The sequence below is a fragment of the Mandrillus leucophaeus genome, unplaced genomic scaffold, assembly GCF_000951045.1.
Source record: "Mandrillus leucophaeus isolate KB7577 unplaced genomic scaffold, Mleu.le_1.0 Scaffold1392, whole genome shotgun sequence".
NCBI lineage: Eukaryota > Metazoa > Chordata > Mammalia > Primates > Cercopithecidae > Mandrillus > Mandrillus leucophaeus.
The window spans coordinates 420,850-438,434 of record NW_012101357.1 but is presented as its reverse complement, the minus strand read 5'-3'; the positions used below and the strand labels follow the sequence as shown (position 1 = coordinate 438,434).

General features: G+C 41.8%; 1 protein-coding gene across 1 annotated transcript in view; it reads left to right on the top strand.

The window, feature by feature from the left end:
- The first annotated feature begins 6 nt into the window (after positions 1-6).
- Positions 7-17,585, top strand: part of FAXC (failed axon connections homolog (Drosophila)) — a 76,792-nt gene continuing 59,213 nt past the window's right edge. The window contains exons 1-3 of the mRNA XM_011973667.1: positions 7-294; positions 6,734-6,869; positions 16,261-16,457. Of these exons, the coding sequence (XP_011829057.1) occupies positions 29-294; positions 6,734-6,869; positions 16,261-16,457 (599 nt within the window). The 5' untranslated portion in view covers positions 7-28. The remainder of the gene's footprint in view (positions 295-6,733; positions 6,870-16,260; positions 16,458-17,585) is intronic.

Sequence of the window (17,585 nt, the reverse complement as noted above, 5' to 3'; positions counted from 1 at the left end):
GAGGGGCGCCCGGAGCCAGCCGCGCAGCATGCACTGGGGGGTTGGCTTTGCTTCGTCCAGGCCGTGCGTGGTGGATCTGAGCTGGAACCAGAGCATCTCCTTCTTCGGCTGGTGGGCCGGGTCCGAGGAGCCCTTCTCCTTTTATGGGGACATCATCGCTTTCCCTTTGCAGGATTACGGTGGGATCATGGCAGGGCTGGGCTCCGATCCCTGGTGGAAGAAAACCCTTTACTTGACCGGGGGAGCTTTGCTGGCCGCAGCTGCGTATCTGCTCCACGAACTCCTGGTCATTAGGTGAGCCGGAGAGAGGGACCCGCACAGGGGCGCCGAGAGGGGCACCTGACTAGGGCAGGGCTGGCGCGAGGGGGGCCCCTGCCAGCCCCTCGGTCACGCTGCCCAGATGCCCAAGCGTCCTGCAATTACCTTTCCCTAAAGGCATTCGGTGGTCACCTGGCCGTGAGGGGCAGTTTGGAGTTGAAAGGAGAATTAAACCGGTGCTGGGAGGGAAAAACATTTGTCTCCCAAAATGCTCTGGGTCACTTGTCGTTATCTATTAAGAAATGTCCTTAGGAGGAGGATCTAAGTGCAGTGTGTTTGCAACAATAGAATTGGGCCCTGCAGAAATAGGTTACACTTTTATGAAATGCCTTGTTTATAAGTAATAATGTTGGAATATTAACTGCTAACCTTATCTTTTACTTAAAGGTTAGTTCTTCACCATCCTTCCCTAAATGTCAACATCAAAAGGCTGAAAAATTGCAAAAGCTCCAGAAACCTGCGGGTCCCTGTTAAAGATGCATGACCAAGTATAGTGGTGTGCAGCTTTGATGCAGCCTTAACCTGGTTTTCTGCTTCTCTGGTATTGAACGCCAAGCACCATCTTCAGGCTTAGATGTCATTGTTGTGTGAGCAGTAGGACAGGCTAGCACATGGGTGTGTTGGGCATAACACGGAGTCGACCAGTGCCGTAAACAGTTGCATCCGCTGCCGCAGCATGTTTACAAGATTGAGTTGGAAATACCAGAAAATGGAGGCCCCTGTTGTTGGTACATCCAACCGGCACGAGATTTTTGTTTGGGTAGAGTAATACCACAGGGCACTGAGACAGTCGTTTGGCTAATTGATACATCAGTTAATGGTTAAAATTTCCGTGCATTTGAGCCCTCCGTCACTGGAAGATTACCAGAAGCCCAGTTTTCAATAGCTCAGAATGTCCCTTTGCCAGTATTTTCAAAAGTGGAAGAAATGTGTCCACACTGCCTTATTCCAGTGGAGGAATCCTACACAATAGGTTATAAACAAAGACAGTGATAGGTGACCTTTACTAGCCTGCAGGGATCCGAGGAGATTATTGGGATAGCCTAATGTAGGTATTTGGCCTAACATACATATTTTGAATAGTTCCCATCTCTGAGAGGGTAGGAAATCATTTAGGTTTGGGGAAATGTATTGGTTTTCATATTATTTAGCCATATTTGAGGAAGTTTATTTTAAGCTTGTTGCACATTTAATTCTCTCACTTAACACATTGCTTTGAATCTAGCTGAACCAAACAAAAAAAATTTGAAGAGAATTATCTCTCTAGATTATTTGTTAATTGTACTAGTTTTAGAACTGTATTTCAAGTTAGATTTCAAGCTACCTAAAGAACTAAAACATTTGGGCAGCAATTTAAATGGTAACCCAGTTGTTTCTCAGTTGTATTCTAGTCTAAAGCCTTTGAGGAGATCCCGAACCATGAGACTTCTCAGCAGTGGAGGGAGTGAAGGTTTCACAGGACCAATTTTAAAACAGAGCTTAAATGACCTTGCAGAAACGGTATGGAGCTCAGCTCCCACTCTGGAGTAGGCCATGCCCTGGCAGGTGTGGTCACTGGAGCCTGAAGCGCTCTCTGCCCACAGATAGCTCCTAACTCATTTAGGGGACTATAAACCTCAGCACTGGATGCTTATTTGGACTAAGGAGTTTAATCCTAGGTTGATTCACTTTTTCTTTTTTTTTTTGTTTTTTTCTTTTGAGACATAGTCTCGCTCTCATCCATGCTGGAGTGCAGTGGCTTGATCTCAGCTCACTGCAACCTGTGCCTCCCTGGTTCAAGTGATTCTCCTGGCTCAGCCTCCTGAGTAGCTGGGATTACAGGCATGCACCACCACTTCTGGATAATTTTTGTGTTTTTAGTAGAGATGGGGTTTCACCATGTTGGCCAGGCTGTTCTTGAACTCCTGGGCTCAAGCGATCCTCTGGCCTCAGTCTGCTGAGTTGCTGGGATTACGAACCATTACACCTGGCTAAATTTTTTTTTAACTTTTTTGTGGAGATGGGGTCTCACGGTATTGCCCAGGCTGGTCTGAAACTCCTGGCCTCAAGCAGTCCTCCCTCCTTGGCTTCCCAAAGTGTTGGGTTTATAGGTGTGAGCCACCATGCTTGGCCAGTTTTGTTTCTGGACTAATGTTTGAGTTGAATTAGACATCTCTGAAGTAATGCAAACAATGAAGAAGGGCTATTTGTGAACACTGAGTAGAGACTTTGCATATATGGGCTTTGCATGTGTGACTGCATTTATTCCTGGCAACTGTTGTTTGAAGCTTGACACCCGTTTCATAGATAAGGAAATTGTAGCTCAGGGAGGTTAAGCAACTTGCCCAAGGTCACACAGTTAAGAGTAGCAGTATCTAGATTCATATCAGAGCCTGCATTTTTTTTTTTTTTTTTTTTTGAGACGGAGTCTGGCTCTGTCACCCAGGCTGGAGTGCAGTGGCCGGATCTCAGCTCACTGCAAGCTCCGCCTCCCGGGTTCACGCCATTCTCCTGCCTCTCCCGAGTAGCTGGGACTACAGGCGCCCACCACCTCGCCCGGCTAGTTTTTTGTATTTTTTTTTAGTAGAGACGGGGTTTCACCGTGTTAGCCAGGATGGTCTCGATCTCCTGACCTCGTGATTCGCCCGTCTCGGCCTCCCAAAGTGCTGGGATTACAGGCTTGAGCCACCGCGCCCGGCGAGCCTGCATTTTTTTAACCACTGCCTCTTAGATAGTATCTACTTTGGCTGGGCGCGGTGGCTTACGCCTGTAATCCCAGCACTTTGGAAGGCCGAGGCGGGTGGATCACGAGGTCAAGAGATAGAGACCATCCTGGTCAACATTGTGAAACCCCGTCTCTACTAAAAACAAACAAAAACAAAAATTAGCCTGGCATGGTGGCACGCGCCTGTAGTCCTACAGCTACTCGGGAAGCTGAGGCAGGAGAATCGGTTGAACCTGGGAGGCGGAGGTTGCAGTGAGCTGAGATCGTGCCACTGCACTCCAGCCTGGCGAGAGAGGGAAACTCCGTCTCAAAAAAAAAAAAAAAAAAAGTACCTACTTTGAAATCAGTTTTGTTGGAGGAAGAGGAAGGAAGAGCAATGTGGAGAACTGAAGCATCGCTCAGGAAGACAGGCCTGTAGCAGGTGCCTTTCTTGCAGCCTCTAGGGGAAGAGGAGTGGAGGGGCAAAGGGAAAAAAACAGGCAGGAAGGGCGAAGACCAAGGCTTTAGAGGTTACATGATAGCTACCTCCACTAAGGTGAAATCTAGGTTTCAACAGTCTTTATAATTTAGGCAGAGAACAAGACAAAATCTGAAATATGTGATATGGAAAATACACCTTAAAATGACTTCCCTGAGTTTACTGGCTATTGTAAACTCTTCCCCAGCCTACCTGGATTTTCTGCTGCATAGACATAACCTTAATCTATGACTGTGTCTCTAGAGTGGAAGAGTAAAGTTGACAGGTGAGAATTATTTAGGATGTTTAATTAATGAATATAACCAAAGTAGGTTTTTTGGGGCTTTATCCATGTTTTTTTAGCACCATATTTTTAAATAAATATTGTTCCAACACACTACTTTGTTTTCCCTGAGTAGAGATAGCTTAGCAGCTGTCTTAAATTCAATCAGGCTTTGGAAATTTTTGTTTGTAAATTGAATGACTAAGTAATAACTTCATTACCAGTGCTTATTTGCACTTTTGACACACAGGGTCAGCCTCTTCTAGAACATTTAGTTGGTGAATCAACATCTGATCTCTGCAAACTAACAAATCATCAGCTGTATACAGAGGCATGTTCATCTGTGATATCGTTAGCCCCAAGAATAGTAGTAAACTAGCTGGTTAATGCTCTATGGGTGTCCTCTTCTACAAACTTTATGATAAGGTCACTTTATAAAATACAGCTGTGCAGGAAACAACTCACTCAATCGTCTGATCCTAAATTAGAGAGGAGTTTCTGACATATTGGAGGGAGGGCTGTGGAGCCAGACTGTCTGGGTTCAAATTCAGACTCTGTCTGTAACCAACCACATAACCTTGGATATGACAGTAAGCTCTTGATGACTCAGTTTTCTCATCTGTAAAATGGTAATAGTAGTAGTAGCTTTTCTCATAGTTGATTAAATGAGTTAACACGTGACATGCTTAGAACAGTTTGTCATGGTCAAAATTCAATCAAACTTGGCCATCATTAGCTGTGACTTTTATCAGAAAGTTCCAGGCTTCAGTGGTCTGAGTCAAACTGGCAGCTTTAATACGATTAACTGAGGAATTGCCCATTTTGGTGGCCTTGAAGTGCCTAAGAGGTGGAAACTGGAGTTATTTCAGAGTCAATCTTAAATTGATGTTCCTTAGGCAAGTTGTTTAACGTCTTTGAGCTTCAATTTTCTTATCTACTATAAAATAGTATAGTATGATATACCGAATTTAAACTATAACAATACCCATTCTAAAGTGTCATTGTCAGAATTAAATAAGTTAATATATATAATATATATAAAGTCATTAGCATATGCTTGGTAGATAATTAGCATCCATTCTTACTATGACATGGCCCAAATTAACAATTCGAATTAGATCGTTCTGGCTGATGGAGCAGGGATTTTTTGTTTGTCTTCTCTCCTATCAGTTCTGAAATTTTTGTCTGGTTAATTTACATGAAAATACCACTTTGTGATGGGAATTATTTGACTGGACAAAATCAGTTAATTGTCAAATCTATGCAGTCTTGGAACATCATCTAAATGAGTTCTTGATTTTAAAATCTGACTTCCCAAACATTCCATCTAAATGAAAACATTTCTTTTATAGTAAATATTGCCAGAAAGCAGCAAATATTTTTATTTTTTTGACTTGACAGATATTTTCAAAATGAGTCTGAATTGTGAAGTTGAATGGGCCCTTGGGTGGTAAACTTTTCAAGAGAGTTTGTTTTACTAAATGGGGATCTGCAGGAAGTGGGCATCCATGTGATGAAGAGACAAATTATTCTTGCTTGGGTAGAAAGAAGCAGGTGTGGCGTTGTACTGGGAACAATGCGAGGGAACCAGAGGCTCAGGGAGGGCCAAGGGGAAGGAAGGGTGAAGTTTATCTGACTGGGAATCGGCTGGGTCAAATGAAGATGGAAATTGCAAAAGGGTCCCAAGGAGTGGGGTATGAGTGGGGCTGTGTGGAATGATGAGCTTGCAGGGATGAGACCATATCTCTTTGGATGAGACCATACCTCTTTGGATGAGAATAAATTCCACTATTACTTAATGCTTGATAGTTCACTAAATAGTTACAGTATTGCCTTATGTAATCCTCATGATAATCCATACAGAATTGGTACTGTCCTCACTCTCCAGGTGAAGATGTTGGAGAGATCTAGGCTAATGTGGCCAGTAAGGGAAGCAGGGCTTGGATGTGACACCAGGTGTCCAGACTTGGAATCCAGCATTCATTCCATTATGTAGTGGTTATTGAAAAACTGTATGCAGGGAAGTCCTCCTCACCCAAAAGAGTAGCCAAAGGAAAAGATGGATGCGTGGCTGAGACAGAAGAAAGGGGAAAAGCAGGGGTACTAAAATACATGCTGTATGGTAAAAGTGGGGATGCTGGGAAGGCAGAAAATAAGGAAGACAGAGCTAGAGAGAGAGCATCCAGAAGGCGGTTCCACGGCGTTACAGGTGAAAGAAGGGTTAGGTGAGGGCATGGGCAGTTGGGAAGAGGGACAAGAATATTCAGTCTCAGTTTCCCTACAGACTTGGGTCATAGCAGAGCAAATCTGCACTGTTATTCCTGGGTCTTCTGGATGAATAGACTGTTTCACAGTATAGTCTAATGGCCAAAAACACAGACTCTGACTTCTTGATTCAGTGCCCATTCTGCCATTTACTAGCAATGTGACTTTGGGCAAGTTAATCCTCTGTGCCTGAATTTCCTCATCTATAAAACATGGATAGCGGTAATACCTACTTCATAAGGTTATTATGAAGATTAAAGGAGATAAGACCCGTGAGACCCTCAGAACAATGTGTGACACACAGCAAACACAGAGTATCATTTTTATCCATCCAGCTTGTCCCTGGCAGGTAAACACAGCCGGCTGGAGAATAGGTGGACCAGTACCAGAAAATGTTCTTATTGCCCAGAGGCCATAGGTAACAGAAGGAGGTTGGTTGGTATATAGTTACTTTGCTGAGCCACTGGGGTCGTGGTAATATCATGGGAGTTTGTAAGGTTCTCTTGTGTTTTGACTAAGCTTCCATGAGTGCTGGGTGAGGTAAGCCCCTTCGACAAACTGGGTGCTGGGTGAGGTAAGCCCCTGTGACAAACAGATCTGCTTGTTCACTGAGGAGCTACAACCCTGCAGGGTCCTCTCAAGAAGTAAGGGAACTGAATGTGGATAACATGTGGATTGTTCTTTATTTCTGTTTTGGTTTTGACAGGAAACAGCAAGAGATTGACTCTAAAGATGCTATTATTTTACATCAGTTTGCAAGACCTAACAATGGTGTTCCCAGTTTATCTCCTTTCTGTTTAAAAATGGAAACTTATTTAAGGATGGCTGACTTACCGTATCAGGTACTTGTGTGCAAATATGTTTTCTTCTTATGACATCAGTATCAGGGGATGAGTATTTAACTAAAGGGGGGAATATTTCATCTCACACAGTGGATGCCAGAGGGGATGGGAGCTGAAACTAGCAGTGCCTAGTCCTTAGTAAGAGGGAAATAAAATACTTGGTTCCAGAGTCTATTGATTTTTACAGATCCAATTTAATGATGGATCAAGAAGGTCTAAACTTTCGAGAGACTCAGCGCCATGATATTTTTCTTTAACAGAGTATTCTTTGGGCTGGGTGTGGTGGCTCACACCTGTAATCCCAGCACTTTGGGAGACTGAGGCAGGCGGATCACTTGAGGTCAGGAGTCTGAGACCAGCCTGGCCAACATGGTGAAACCCTGTCTCTACTGAAAATATACAAATTAGCCAGGCGTAGTGGCGGACCCCTGTAATCCCAGCTACCTGGGAGGCTGAGGCAGGAGAATCACTTGAACTGGGGAAGCAGAGGTTACAGTGAGCCGAGATTGCACCACTGCACTCCAGTCTGGGTGACAGAGCAAGACTCCATCTCAAAAAAAAAAAAAAAAGTATGCTTTGGTTAATAATTTTGACAGGCCTACTGGGCCTTGACAAAGATTGGTGTGCCACTGCCTGATGTGGTTTTTTACTTTAGGTTTTAGTTTATTGACAGCATTGTATTTTGTCCCTCATGAATCTTGGGGGCAGAAGGCCCAGTACGCCATGAGGTAGATATTTGTATATGTAGTGAGAGCTTTTCCACAGCACTCCATGTTCTGTTTGTGTGACTTTCAGGGAAACACTTGTTCATTTTAGTAGGAAGTAAGGAAGAGGAATGTACTTAAAGGTATATATTTCTCTCTGAGTAATGCTTGAGCTGTGTCTCACAAAGTCAACATGCTGTGTTTTCATAGTCATTCAATTCTATGTATTTTTTTAAAAGTTCACTTATGTTTTTATTTTTAACCAAGTTCTAGCCATATGGAATTATTTTAAGCTTTGATTTTTGTTATCATTTTTAATTTTATGGTCAGAGAAGATAGTCTCTGTGATATTGATTCCTTGGAATTTACTGAAGCTTTGGCCTGGTTTGTAGTTACTTTTTAAAAATGTTGAAAATAATTACATATGCTCTGTTTGGATATAGAGCTCTATATATATCTACTTGCTTAGACATGTTTGGTGTATTATTTAGACCTTCTATATTTCTGCTTATTTTTTGTCTGCTGGTTCTAGCAGCTTCTGAAAGGAGCATGTTAAAATATTCAAGTGTATTTGTTGATTTTTCTCTTTCCTGTCATTCTCTCAGTTCTTGCTTTATGTTAGAGTATTTATATATTTTAGGTTACATTGTTAGGTACATATAAAAGTTCACATCTTTCACTCTTGTTTATTTTTCCAGTATGTATCATCCATTGATGTCTCTTACGATTTTTTAAAAATCTTGAATTCTGTGTTATTAGATATCGAGATAGATTCTCCAGCCTTCTTTTGGTTCATATTTGCTTAGGATATCTTTCTTCATCCTCTCTCTTTCTCTCCCTCTCTCTTTTTGTATTTGTTTCTTGCTTATATCTAATTGGAGAGTCCTTTAATTGGCAACTTTAATCCATTTACACTTATTGAAATGATTGTTTTATTAGAAATTATTTCTAATATCTTATTTAATATTTTTCTCCTTACTATACTTCATTTTAAAATTTTTTCTCATTTCCTGCTTTCTAATAGATAGATAATTTTTTCTCATTTAAAACAAATTATATTTTTATTGTTATTGTAGATACTCTTAAGACCCAAATTTGTGTTTATGCTCATTAATTTGTTAAATGTATTAAAGTCTGTATTTATTCTGTTATAATACAAACACATTAGCAGTTTACGTATACCTTGGGTCTCTCCCTTTCTTCCCATCCCTCATCCCAGTTATGTTGCTGTTGTCTAAGATTTTAATTCTGGAGTTTTTCGGCCAGGCACGGTGGCTCACATTTGTAATCCTAGCACTTTGGGAGGCTTAGGCGGGTGGATCGCTTGAGACCAGGAGTTCAAGAGCAGCCTGGCCAACATGGTGAAACCCCATCTCTACTAAAAATACAAAAATTAGGCCGGGCGCGGTGGCTCACGCCTGTAATCCCAGCACTTTGGGAGGCTGAAGCGGGTGGATCACGAGGTCAGGAGATCGAGACCATCCTGGCTAACACCGTGAAACCCTGTCTCTACTAAAAATACAAAAAATTAGCCGGGCGAGGTGGCGGGCGCCTGTAGTCCCAGCTACTCGGGAGGCTGAGGCAGGAGAATGGCATGAACCCGGGAAGCAGAGCCTGCAGTGAGCCGAGATGGTGCCACAGCACTCCAGCCTGGGTGACAGCGAGACTCTGTCTCAAAAACAAGAATTAGCTGGGCGGTAGTGGCATGTGCCTGTAATCCCAGCACTTTGGGAGGCTGAAGCGGGTGGATCACGAGGTCAGGAGATCGAGACCATCCTGGCTAACACCGTGAAACCCTGTCTCTACTAAAAATACAAAAAATTAGCCGGGCGAGGTGGCGGGCGCCTGTAGTCCCAGCTACTCGGGAGGCTGAGGCAGGAGAATGGCATGAACCCGGGAAGCAGAGCCTGCAGTGAGCCGAGATGGTGCCACAGCACTCCAGCCTGGGTGACAGCGAGACTCTGTCTCAAAAACAAGAATTAGCTGGGCGGTAGTGGCATGTGCCTGTAATCCCAGCTACTTGGGAGGCTGAGGCAGGAGAATCGCTTGAACTGGGGAGGCGGAGGTTATGGTGAGCCAAAATCGCGCCACTGCACTCCAGTCAGGGAGATAGAGTGAGACCCTGCCTCAAAAAAAAAAAAAGAAAAAAAAATTCACGTTAATCTCATTCTTCTTTCTCTTTCTCTCTAAATTATCTTAGAGTTTGTATTTAATCTTAATATTCTCAAGTTTCAATATGGCATGTGTTGGTGTGGCTCTTTATATATCCTGTTTGGTCCTTTATAAACTCTTATTATCTGAGGTCTTTCATCTCTTTTGAATTCTGGAGAATTAATGATCAATTTTCTTAAAATATTTCCTTTTCTTTTATGTTTGATTTTCTCCCGCTTCCTCTTCCTTGATCCCTATTATCTGGATTTTGGAACCTCTGCTTCTATTTTCTATATCTCTCTACTCTCTACTTGAATTCTTTTCTGCTTCTTTCTGGAAGCATTCCTCTCGCTGAGCTTCCTTTGCATTGCCCTGTGTGTGTTTGTTTGTTTGTTTTTGTATCCATCATACTATTTACCCCATCTATTGTGTTCTTTATTTCAACCTTTGTATTTTTCTTCTTAATGTTTTCTTTTAGTTTGTATTAGTAATCTCTTCCTTTATCCATTGGAGGATATTTGTTATGTTACTTAAATTTTTTGGTCTGTCCCAATAATTCTGCTTCATGTGATATAATTCAGTGCATTGCCCTTCTCATAGTAGTGGTACTTATCTAGTTATTTTGGTTTGAGAGCTCCTTTTGCCAGGGATGCCAACTTCTCTGCCTGGGAATTTGTACCGGACAAGGGCTAAAGCCCAGGCCACAGGTCCTGTACCTCTGAGGGATTTAAAAAAAGAAGGGAGGTGAGCCTCAGTCATCCCCAAACTACTCTGGTCCTTTTGCTTTGCTGCCACTCCCCCAAATGGCTCCTGCAGCTCTGAGGTTCATCTTTAGACTCTTACAAAGCAGCAACACTGGGAGGAGGTATTCTCCTCAGGTTGTAAGAGACCAACTGGGAGGTTGGAGGGGGTGGGCTCCCCACTCAGCCAAGCTTTTGCCTGCCCCGATAATGATATTACCCCTCCAGCTCCTGACTCCCCATAGCCTGTGCTTTTTGAGCCAGTTTCTATAGAGAAGAGGGGAAGGGTGGCAGTGATCCTCCTCAGGCAATGCTGGGACAACATGGTTGACATGCTTTAGTTTGGTTAAGTGCTATAATGCAGGTCCTTTGGGGACATGGTGAAGTGGCACCGAGTCCAGACTTCAGATTGGGGCATCAGGGAGGACATGGGATGTCTGGGAACAGAAAGAGATTAGAAAGGGGATCTTCGTAACTGGTAACTGGAATGCATGGGGGGAGTCCAGAGAGAGCAGCAGGCAGAAGATTACTTAGGACTTGTGAAGACAGCAGTGGAGGAAACAAGGCCTGCGGCATCTAAATGCATTGGCTCATATTTGAGAGATCGTTGTTCAGCTTGGTGTTGGCAGTCAGCACTTGAAGATGTGTGTCACTTGGAGACTCAAATGGAAGGAAGAGATTGCTACCCAACAGCTACCTGTCTCTATTCCATCATCACTCTTGACCAGATTGCCTCACTTAGCCAGGACAGCTTTGGGGCAGTGGGAGTCCAAAACCTGAATTTTGTGCACTGCTGTCTCTGACTACTTTCAAGATCTTTTGCGCTCCCCCACCTTTGATAAAATAATCCTGTCGTTTGTGGTGGCTGCAGCAGCTGCCAGGCTTTTCTGCACTTTCCTTTCTGCCCTTCAAGCCGTCAAGCCCTGACTGCTGCAGACCTGTCTTTACTTGCAGCATATCTACCTTTCTTCACATTTTAGAGCAGCTACCTGTAGTCAGTGTAACTGGAGCAGTGGGACTATCCCTTGCTGTGAAGCCTGCAGCCATTACAGAGGTCTTCAAGAAGGGGCGTGCTTACCCCTTCCAAAATTATATTTCTTATTAAGTATATTTTTAAAGAAAGAATTGTATAGGGCTGTTTTTCTTCTGTGAGGTCTCTATGGAAGATAAATGGAGTGGGTGATGCTCGGGGGGTGACAGATTTTAGGTAAAAAAAAAAATGGTGCTGTGGTTTAGAAAGGGATGCTCTGTTGCAGGGGTTGGTGGTACCCTGATTCCCGTTCCCTTAGTGGGATTTGTATTGATGCAGTGGGTGTCTGGGGAATGCTGGGGAGTTCATTTCTTGGATTGATCAGTAGAGAAATATTTTGTCATGGACCCAGGGAGCTGTACCCTCTGCCCGTTCTTTTGCCTGTGCCATTTTAAAAAAAGATTAAAATGCCATGTTCCTCAGATCATGACTTTATATTAGAAGCTCTTGAATTTTTTAACCTAAATGGAATGGGAATGAATATTTGATGACCATTAGTTAGGAAATCAAAAGGCTTATTTTTAAAAAAAGCTCAATGTATTGAACACGGTTATTATTATTTTTCTCTATCAAGATATGAATATTGGGAGTTCAATTTTAAAATCTTTTTATTTTGTAATAATGGTAGACTTATAGGAAATTGCAAACAATGTACAGGGAGGTCCTAGGGATGTGGTTAATTTTTGAAAAACACAAAAATAGCTTTACTGTGTTTTCTGATTATGTGTAGATGATATATGGTCCTTAGAAAAATTCCAAACAGTACAAAACAATGTATGTGGAAAGTGAAAATTACTTGGTATCCTACGAGCTGGAGATTATTATCATAACTGATATTTTTGACTTTTCTTCCTTACATTTCTTCAGACATATATAAAGATACCTACATCATTTGATATAAGTAGTTGTATAAGAAGCATACGTTTCACAAAAGAATTCTTTTTAAGTAAGAGAAAGAAAAAAGAAAATGTTTCCTTTGGAGCTCTCTGCCTCGGCTGTCAGCCCTAACTTTTGATGTTGTATTTATTTGCTGATCTTGTCTCCCCTCCTGCGTCTTTTTCTTTCTAAGCTGCAGACAAAAGGATAGTACAGTGCACACCCCATGCCCTTTACCTAGATTGTGAATGGTTAATACGACTTCTCCTTTGCTTCCCCCCCTTTACATCTACAATTGTGAACAATGTTTTTGATAAACCATTTTAAAGTAAGTTGCAGAAATCCTGACACATCACCCTGCAATACTTCAACATGCAGCTCCGAAAAATAAGGACATTCTTCTTCAAAACTAAATAGATAATGGGTGTGTGGATTTCTTCAATGTGTCGTAATCCACACAGACTGCTCAAATTATTTCAGATTTAGCCAGTGGAAGGTGACTCAAGATAGCTTCAGGGCGGAGTGAATATAATAGATAGATATTTACCTAAAACCTATGGGTACAGTATATCAAATCAGAGTCCCAAGACTCTGGCATCTCTCTTAGAGTCTCAGGTTCTTCATCTCAAAATACTTCTGATGAAGGCACTGCACATCTTCTCATTTCATCCTAGCAACTGTTATTATCCCCACTCTACAGATGAGGAAATCGAGGTCCAGGGAGGGTTAAGGGAGACCCAGGGAGGTCCAGGGTCACTCAGTGAATAAATGATGGAATGAGATTTTGAAACCCAAAGCCTATGGCCTTCACTGCCATGCTAATAATGTAGCATATGTGTGACTGCATCAGTCTCACCTGGGGCAGACTTGCAGAAGGAAACATCAGCTTGGAAAAAATACGGAGGATTTACCTATTTATCTTCTCAAAATTACTTTCAGAAACTACCCTCAGTGGATTAGTCAGAGTCTAATTGCTTAAATAAAAATAGTCCAGGAATTCTTCAATAGATGTAAAGAAGTTAAGAAAAATTATTTTTGGCCAGGTGTGGTGGCTCATGCCTGTAATCCCAGCACCTTGGGAGGCTGAGGAAGGAGGATCACAAGGAGTTCAAGATCCACCTGGGCAACACAGCAAGACCCTGTCTCAATTTTTTAGAAATAAAAATATTTAGGAAAAATTAAAAGGAAAAAAAAGAAAAAAAATCAACATTTTTAACATACATTTTTTGGGCCAGGCATTGTGGCTTATGCCTGTAATCCCAGCAGTTTGGAAGCCTGAGGCAGGCAGATTCCTTGAGCCCTGGAGTTTGAGACCAGCGTGGGCAACATAGTGAGACACCCGTCTCTGTAAATTTTTTTTTTATTTTAAAAATTGTACAACCACATTTAGAAAAATTGAAATGTATGGGAAAAAAAGATCTTTGGCATCTCACCTATAGTCTTCCCAATTACTTGTGACATGTTTGTGAGTCTCTCTTTTTTTTTTTTTAATGTTTTTTCATTCATGTATGTTTACTTAGATGTAGTCAGAGTGTCTCTAAAATGTTGTCTCTTGCTTTTTACCTGGCAATCAAAATATAATTGTTGATTGTGAAAACATACTAGAACTTCCATTTCCATAAGAATTGATTATTAATTTTGTTAGAAATACCAAAATTGTTAGAAATAGATAATCGGTGCTGTGAAGGAAAGTCAGCACGGAGACAAAAGATCTCTCAGCAAGGCCATCTTTGCTTTCTGCAGAAAGGGTGCTCAGTTGCATATGGAACAATGGCGAGAGCACACCTAACAAAGGAAAAGCAGACATATTTATCCCTTAGGCATTTGGGTTGTCTTTACTGCTGTGTCCTGCATCCATTGGCTGGAGTGGGGCCTCACAGTCTTCAACTGATACCTGATTTGCCAATAGCCTAAAACTTTCCTAAATAGTTAAGTGCAAGGAAGAACAAAGAAGTTGCTTATGAAAGGTTTGAGGAAACAATAACATTTCCAAATAAGGAAGGGGCACAGGCTGTGAGCTGGAACGTGCCTATGAGCACGTCCAACAGTTACATAGGATAGGACTTAACAAAGAGTTACTAGTACAAAGCAAGGAGGCTTGAAGATAGTTAGTCTTTAAAAGAAACTATTATTTCTAACACTTATGATTTATTCTTTAATAAGAAGGGGAACTTTGAAGAGGAAACTTTTTACTTTCTACAATTTTTATTCTATTTTAAAAAGTAGTCAAGATAAACATGTAACAAGTTCTCAGGGGAAAGGGTGGTCTAGAGGGAAGGCCCGATGTGTAAATAGTAACTCTGTAAGAGTAGGGGACTACACAATGTACAGTGGAAGCACAGAGGAAGGGCAAATAATGGTTGTATCCTGGGGAAATAGTTACATAACAAGGTGAGATTTGAACTGATTTTTTTTAAAAAAGCACGGATATGACTTTACAGAGGATGGAGAAAAGGATTCCTGTAAAAGGGGAAGAGTGCACAAAGTCAGGGAGGTGGGCAGACACCTTGATCCGGCTGGGTGGGGGCAGTTGGAATTCAGGAGACCAGAGGGACTTAGATAGCCAATGAGACTGGGCAGGTGGGCAGTGGCTAGATGGTGGGTGTGGGTCTAGATTGCTGTGTGAAAAGGGGTAGTTTGTAGACTAGAGCTATTAAAGCCATTGGATAATTTTGAGCAGCAGCCTTCCTGGGTCTCATTTGCATTGTAAACAGTTCCCTCTGGTGGCAGTGTGGAGGATAGATTGCATCTGAGAATGACAAGAGTCCAGAAAGGGATGTGTTAAGAGGATATGGATGGCATCAAGAGAAATCTGAAATAGGGGCTATGGTATGTGGTAAGTTTACACCTTTAGTATACAGATTACAAGAATGTTAGATGTATTAGCAACTTCTAGAAGTAGGTGACATTTCTCCTGGTTAACATCCGGGATAATGTCTAGAGAGGTATGTATGGTTGTGCAGGTTGCTCACTGCACAACAGTGCCTGGCCAAAGGGTGGGGGTGAAATCTTGACCCAGTTCTGTTTGCCAAGCCGCAAACCTAATGGACCATTTCCACCCAGAGGAAGTTCTATTTTCTAAATTGCACAAAGGCAGTATGACTAACAGCAGCCCCTATAACATCCCCAATAGTAATTACCCTTTTTGAGGTTAAGCCTACCTTTATTCTTTAGAATAAGCAATGAGATAAAATATCAAGACACCAGGAGGCAGAGATCAGCCCAAATCCCCATTATTCCCTCTACCAACGACAGTTTGTCAAAAACACAGATTTCTGGGCACTATCCCCAGGATTCTGATCCAGAAGTCCAGGCTGGGGCACAGGAACCTGCATTTCTTAAGAGACACAGTAGCTGAGTCTGTTGTACATACTTTGTTAGACGTAAGCATTATAATTTTGGGGGACCGTTCATTTACAGTGTAGTGGTATTATTATTCAGGTGTGAGATACTGGTTTTCACGTGAGGTCTTTGGTTAGTTGTGCAGTCAATACAGGCCTCCTTGTGGTGTATTTTCACTTTTTGAGTTTTTGAATTGTTTGTACATTAAAACTAGACTGACTATTACCAGGGTCATTTCAGCCCTTTCAATCTGCTACCCCCTACCCCCATCATCCCTTGCCCCTGGGGTCTTTTTTTTTTCTTTTCCATGATAAGCCAAAGTCCATGATCGAATCGATGGGAGAATAAAGTGATATCTTTATGTGTGGTTAAACAAGTTTTTTCCTAGAGTAACCGTGTATTGTCTTAGGAGTTTATGCCCTGAGTTCATTCACTTGAATAGTACTGTCACTATCAAACATAAGGTTGGAATGTTTGTTTTTATTAATCATACAGTGGAATTTAAATACAATATTGCTTTTCTCTTTTTAAAAATGTACTCTACTTAGAACTATTTTGGTGGAAAACTCTCTGCTCAAGGGAAAATGCCTTGGATTGAATATAATCATGAAAAAGTTTCTGGCACAGAATTCATAATTGACTTTCTGGAAGAGAAACTTGGAGTGAATTTAAACAAAAACCTTGGCCCTCATGAAAGAGCCATCTCCAGAGCGGTGACCAAGATGGTGGAGGAGCACTTCTACTGGTGAGTCCCCTCTGGAGTGTCCCCGTCCTTTTGAAGTAAGCCCCAAGTTCTGTTTCACTTTTCAGATCCTCTTTATACCTTTTCAACAGTTTGCTACCTTAACAATTTCGGATGAAATGAGTGGCTCAGTCGTCAAAGTTGTTATGACCGTTAAGTTTCTGGTTACCTAGACCAGGGGTCAGCAAACCATTTCTGTATAGGACCAGCCAGTAAATATTTTAGGCTTTGCTGGCTGTACGTCTCTTTTGCAACTAGTTAGCTCTGCTGTTTTATCACAGAAGCAGCTATAGAGAGTATGCCAACAAATGAGCATGACCGTGTTCCACTCAAACTTTATTATGGGTACTGAAACTTGAATTTCATTTAATGTACCATATCCTTCTTTTGATTTTTTTCAACCATTTAACAATGTAAAAACTTCTTAGCCTGTGGACTATAATTTGATGGGCCTTGATCTAGACTAGAACTTACTGAGTTGAGGAAGATAGTTCAATTGATTGGACTCAGGGCTTTTTACCAATACTGTATAAACTGTTGAATTAAAGTCATATTATGTCAGAGACTCAGAGGAGGGAATGGAAGACTAAGTCAAGATAAAATTCCTAGGGTCAGTTGTCCATAGATAACAAGAGCTTCTCTGTATTCCAGGAGTAAAGCATACTACTCCTTTCTGGATTTTCTTTGGCTTGATTGCAAAGTCCTAGGTTGTATTCCCTAAGTTTGAAGCGTCACACGAGTTGATGAGTTTTCCCTGTTCTGTTTTTTGTAGCCTTGAGCTGACAGTGGTACCACGTGAGTTAAGCAGATATGGTTCTTGCTTTACAAACTCATTAGTCATCTGGTTTTTAAAATTTTTCTTTCATCCGTTTTCTGGAGTTTCTGCACCTTTCTCTACACCCCAATAGCTAGAGAAAGTTTCTCTTGATTTCTGCAAACTTTATCTTTTTCCAAAGATTGAATTAAGAATTGTTAAGCCCACCGTTTTTGGCATTAATTGTTATCTGCAGGCAGATGCTGGCCCAGTAGCTTTTATTAAACCTCTCCCGCTGAGTGATACCCTCAGTGTGGGGTTGATTGGAGAAGGTTCTTCCTCTTCCTCCTCTCCCTGTTTCATTTATTCCCTCTCTT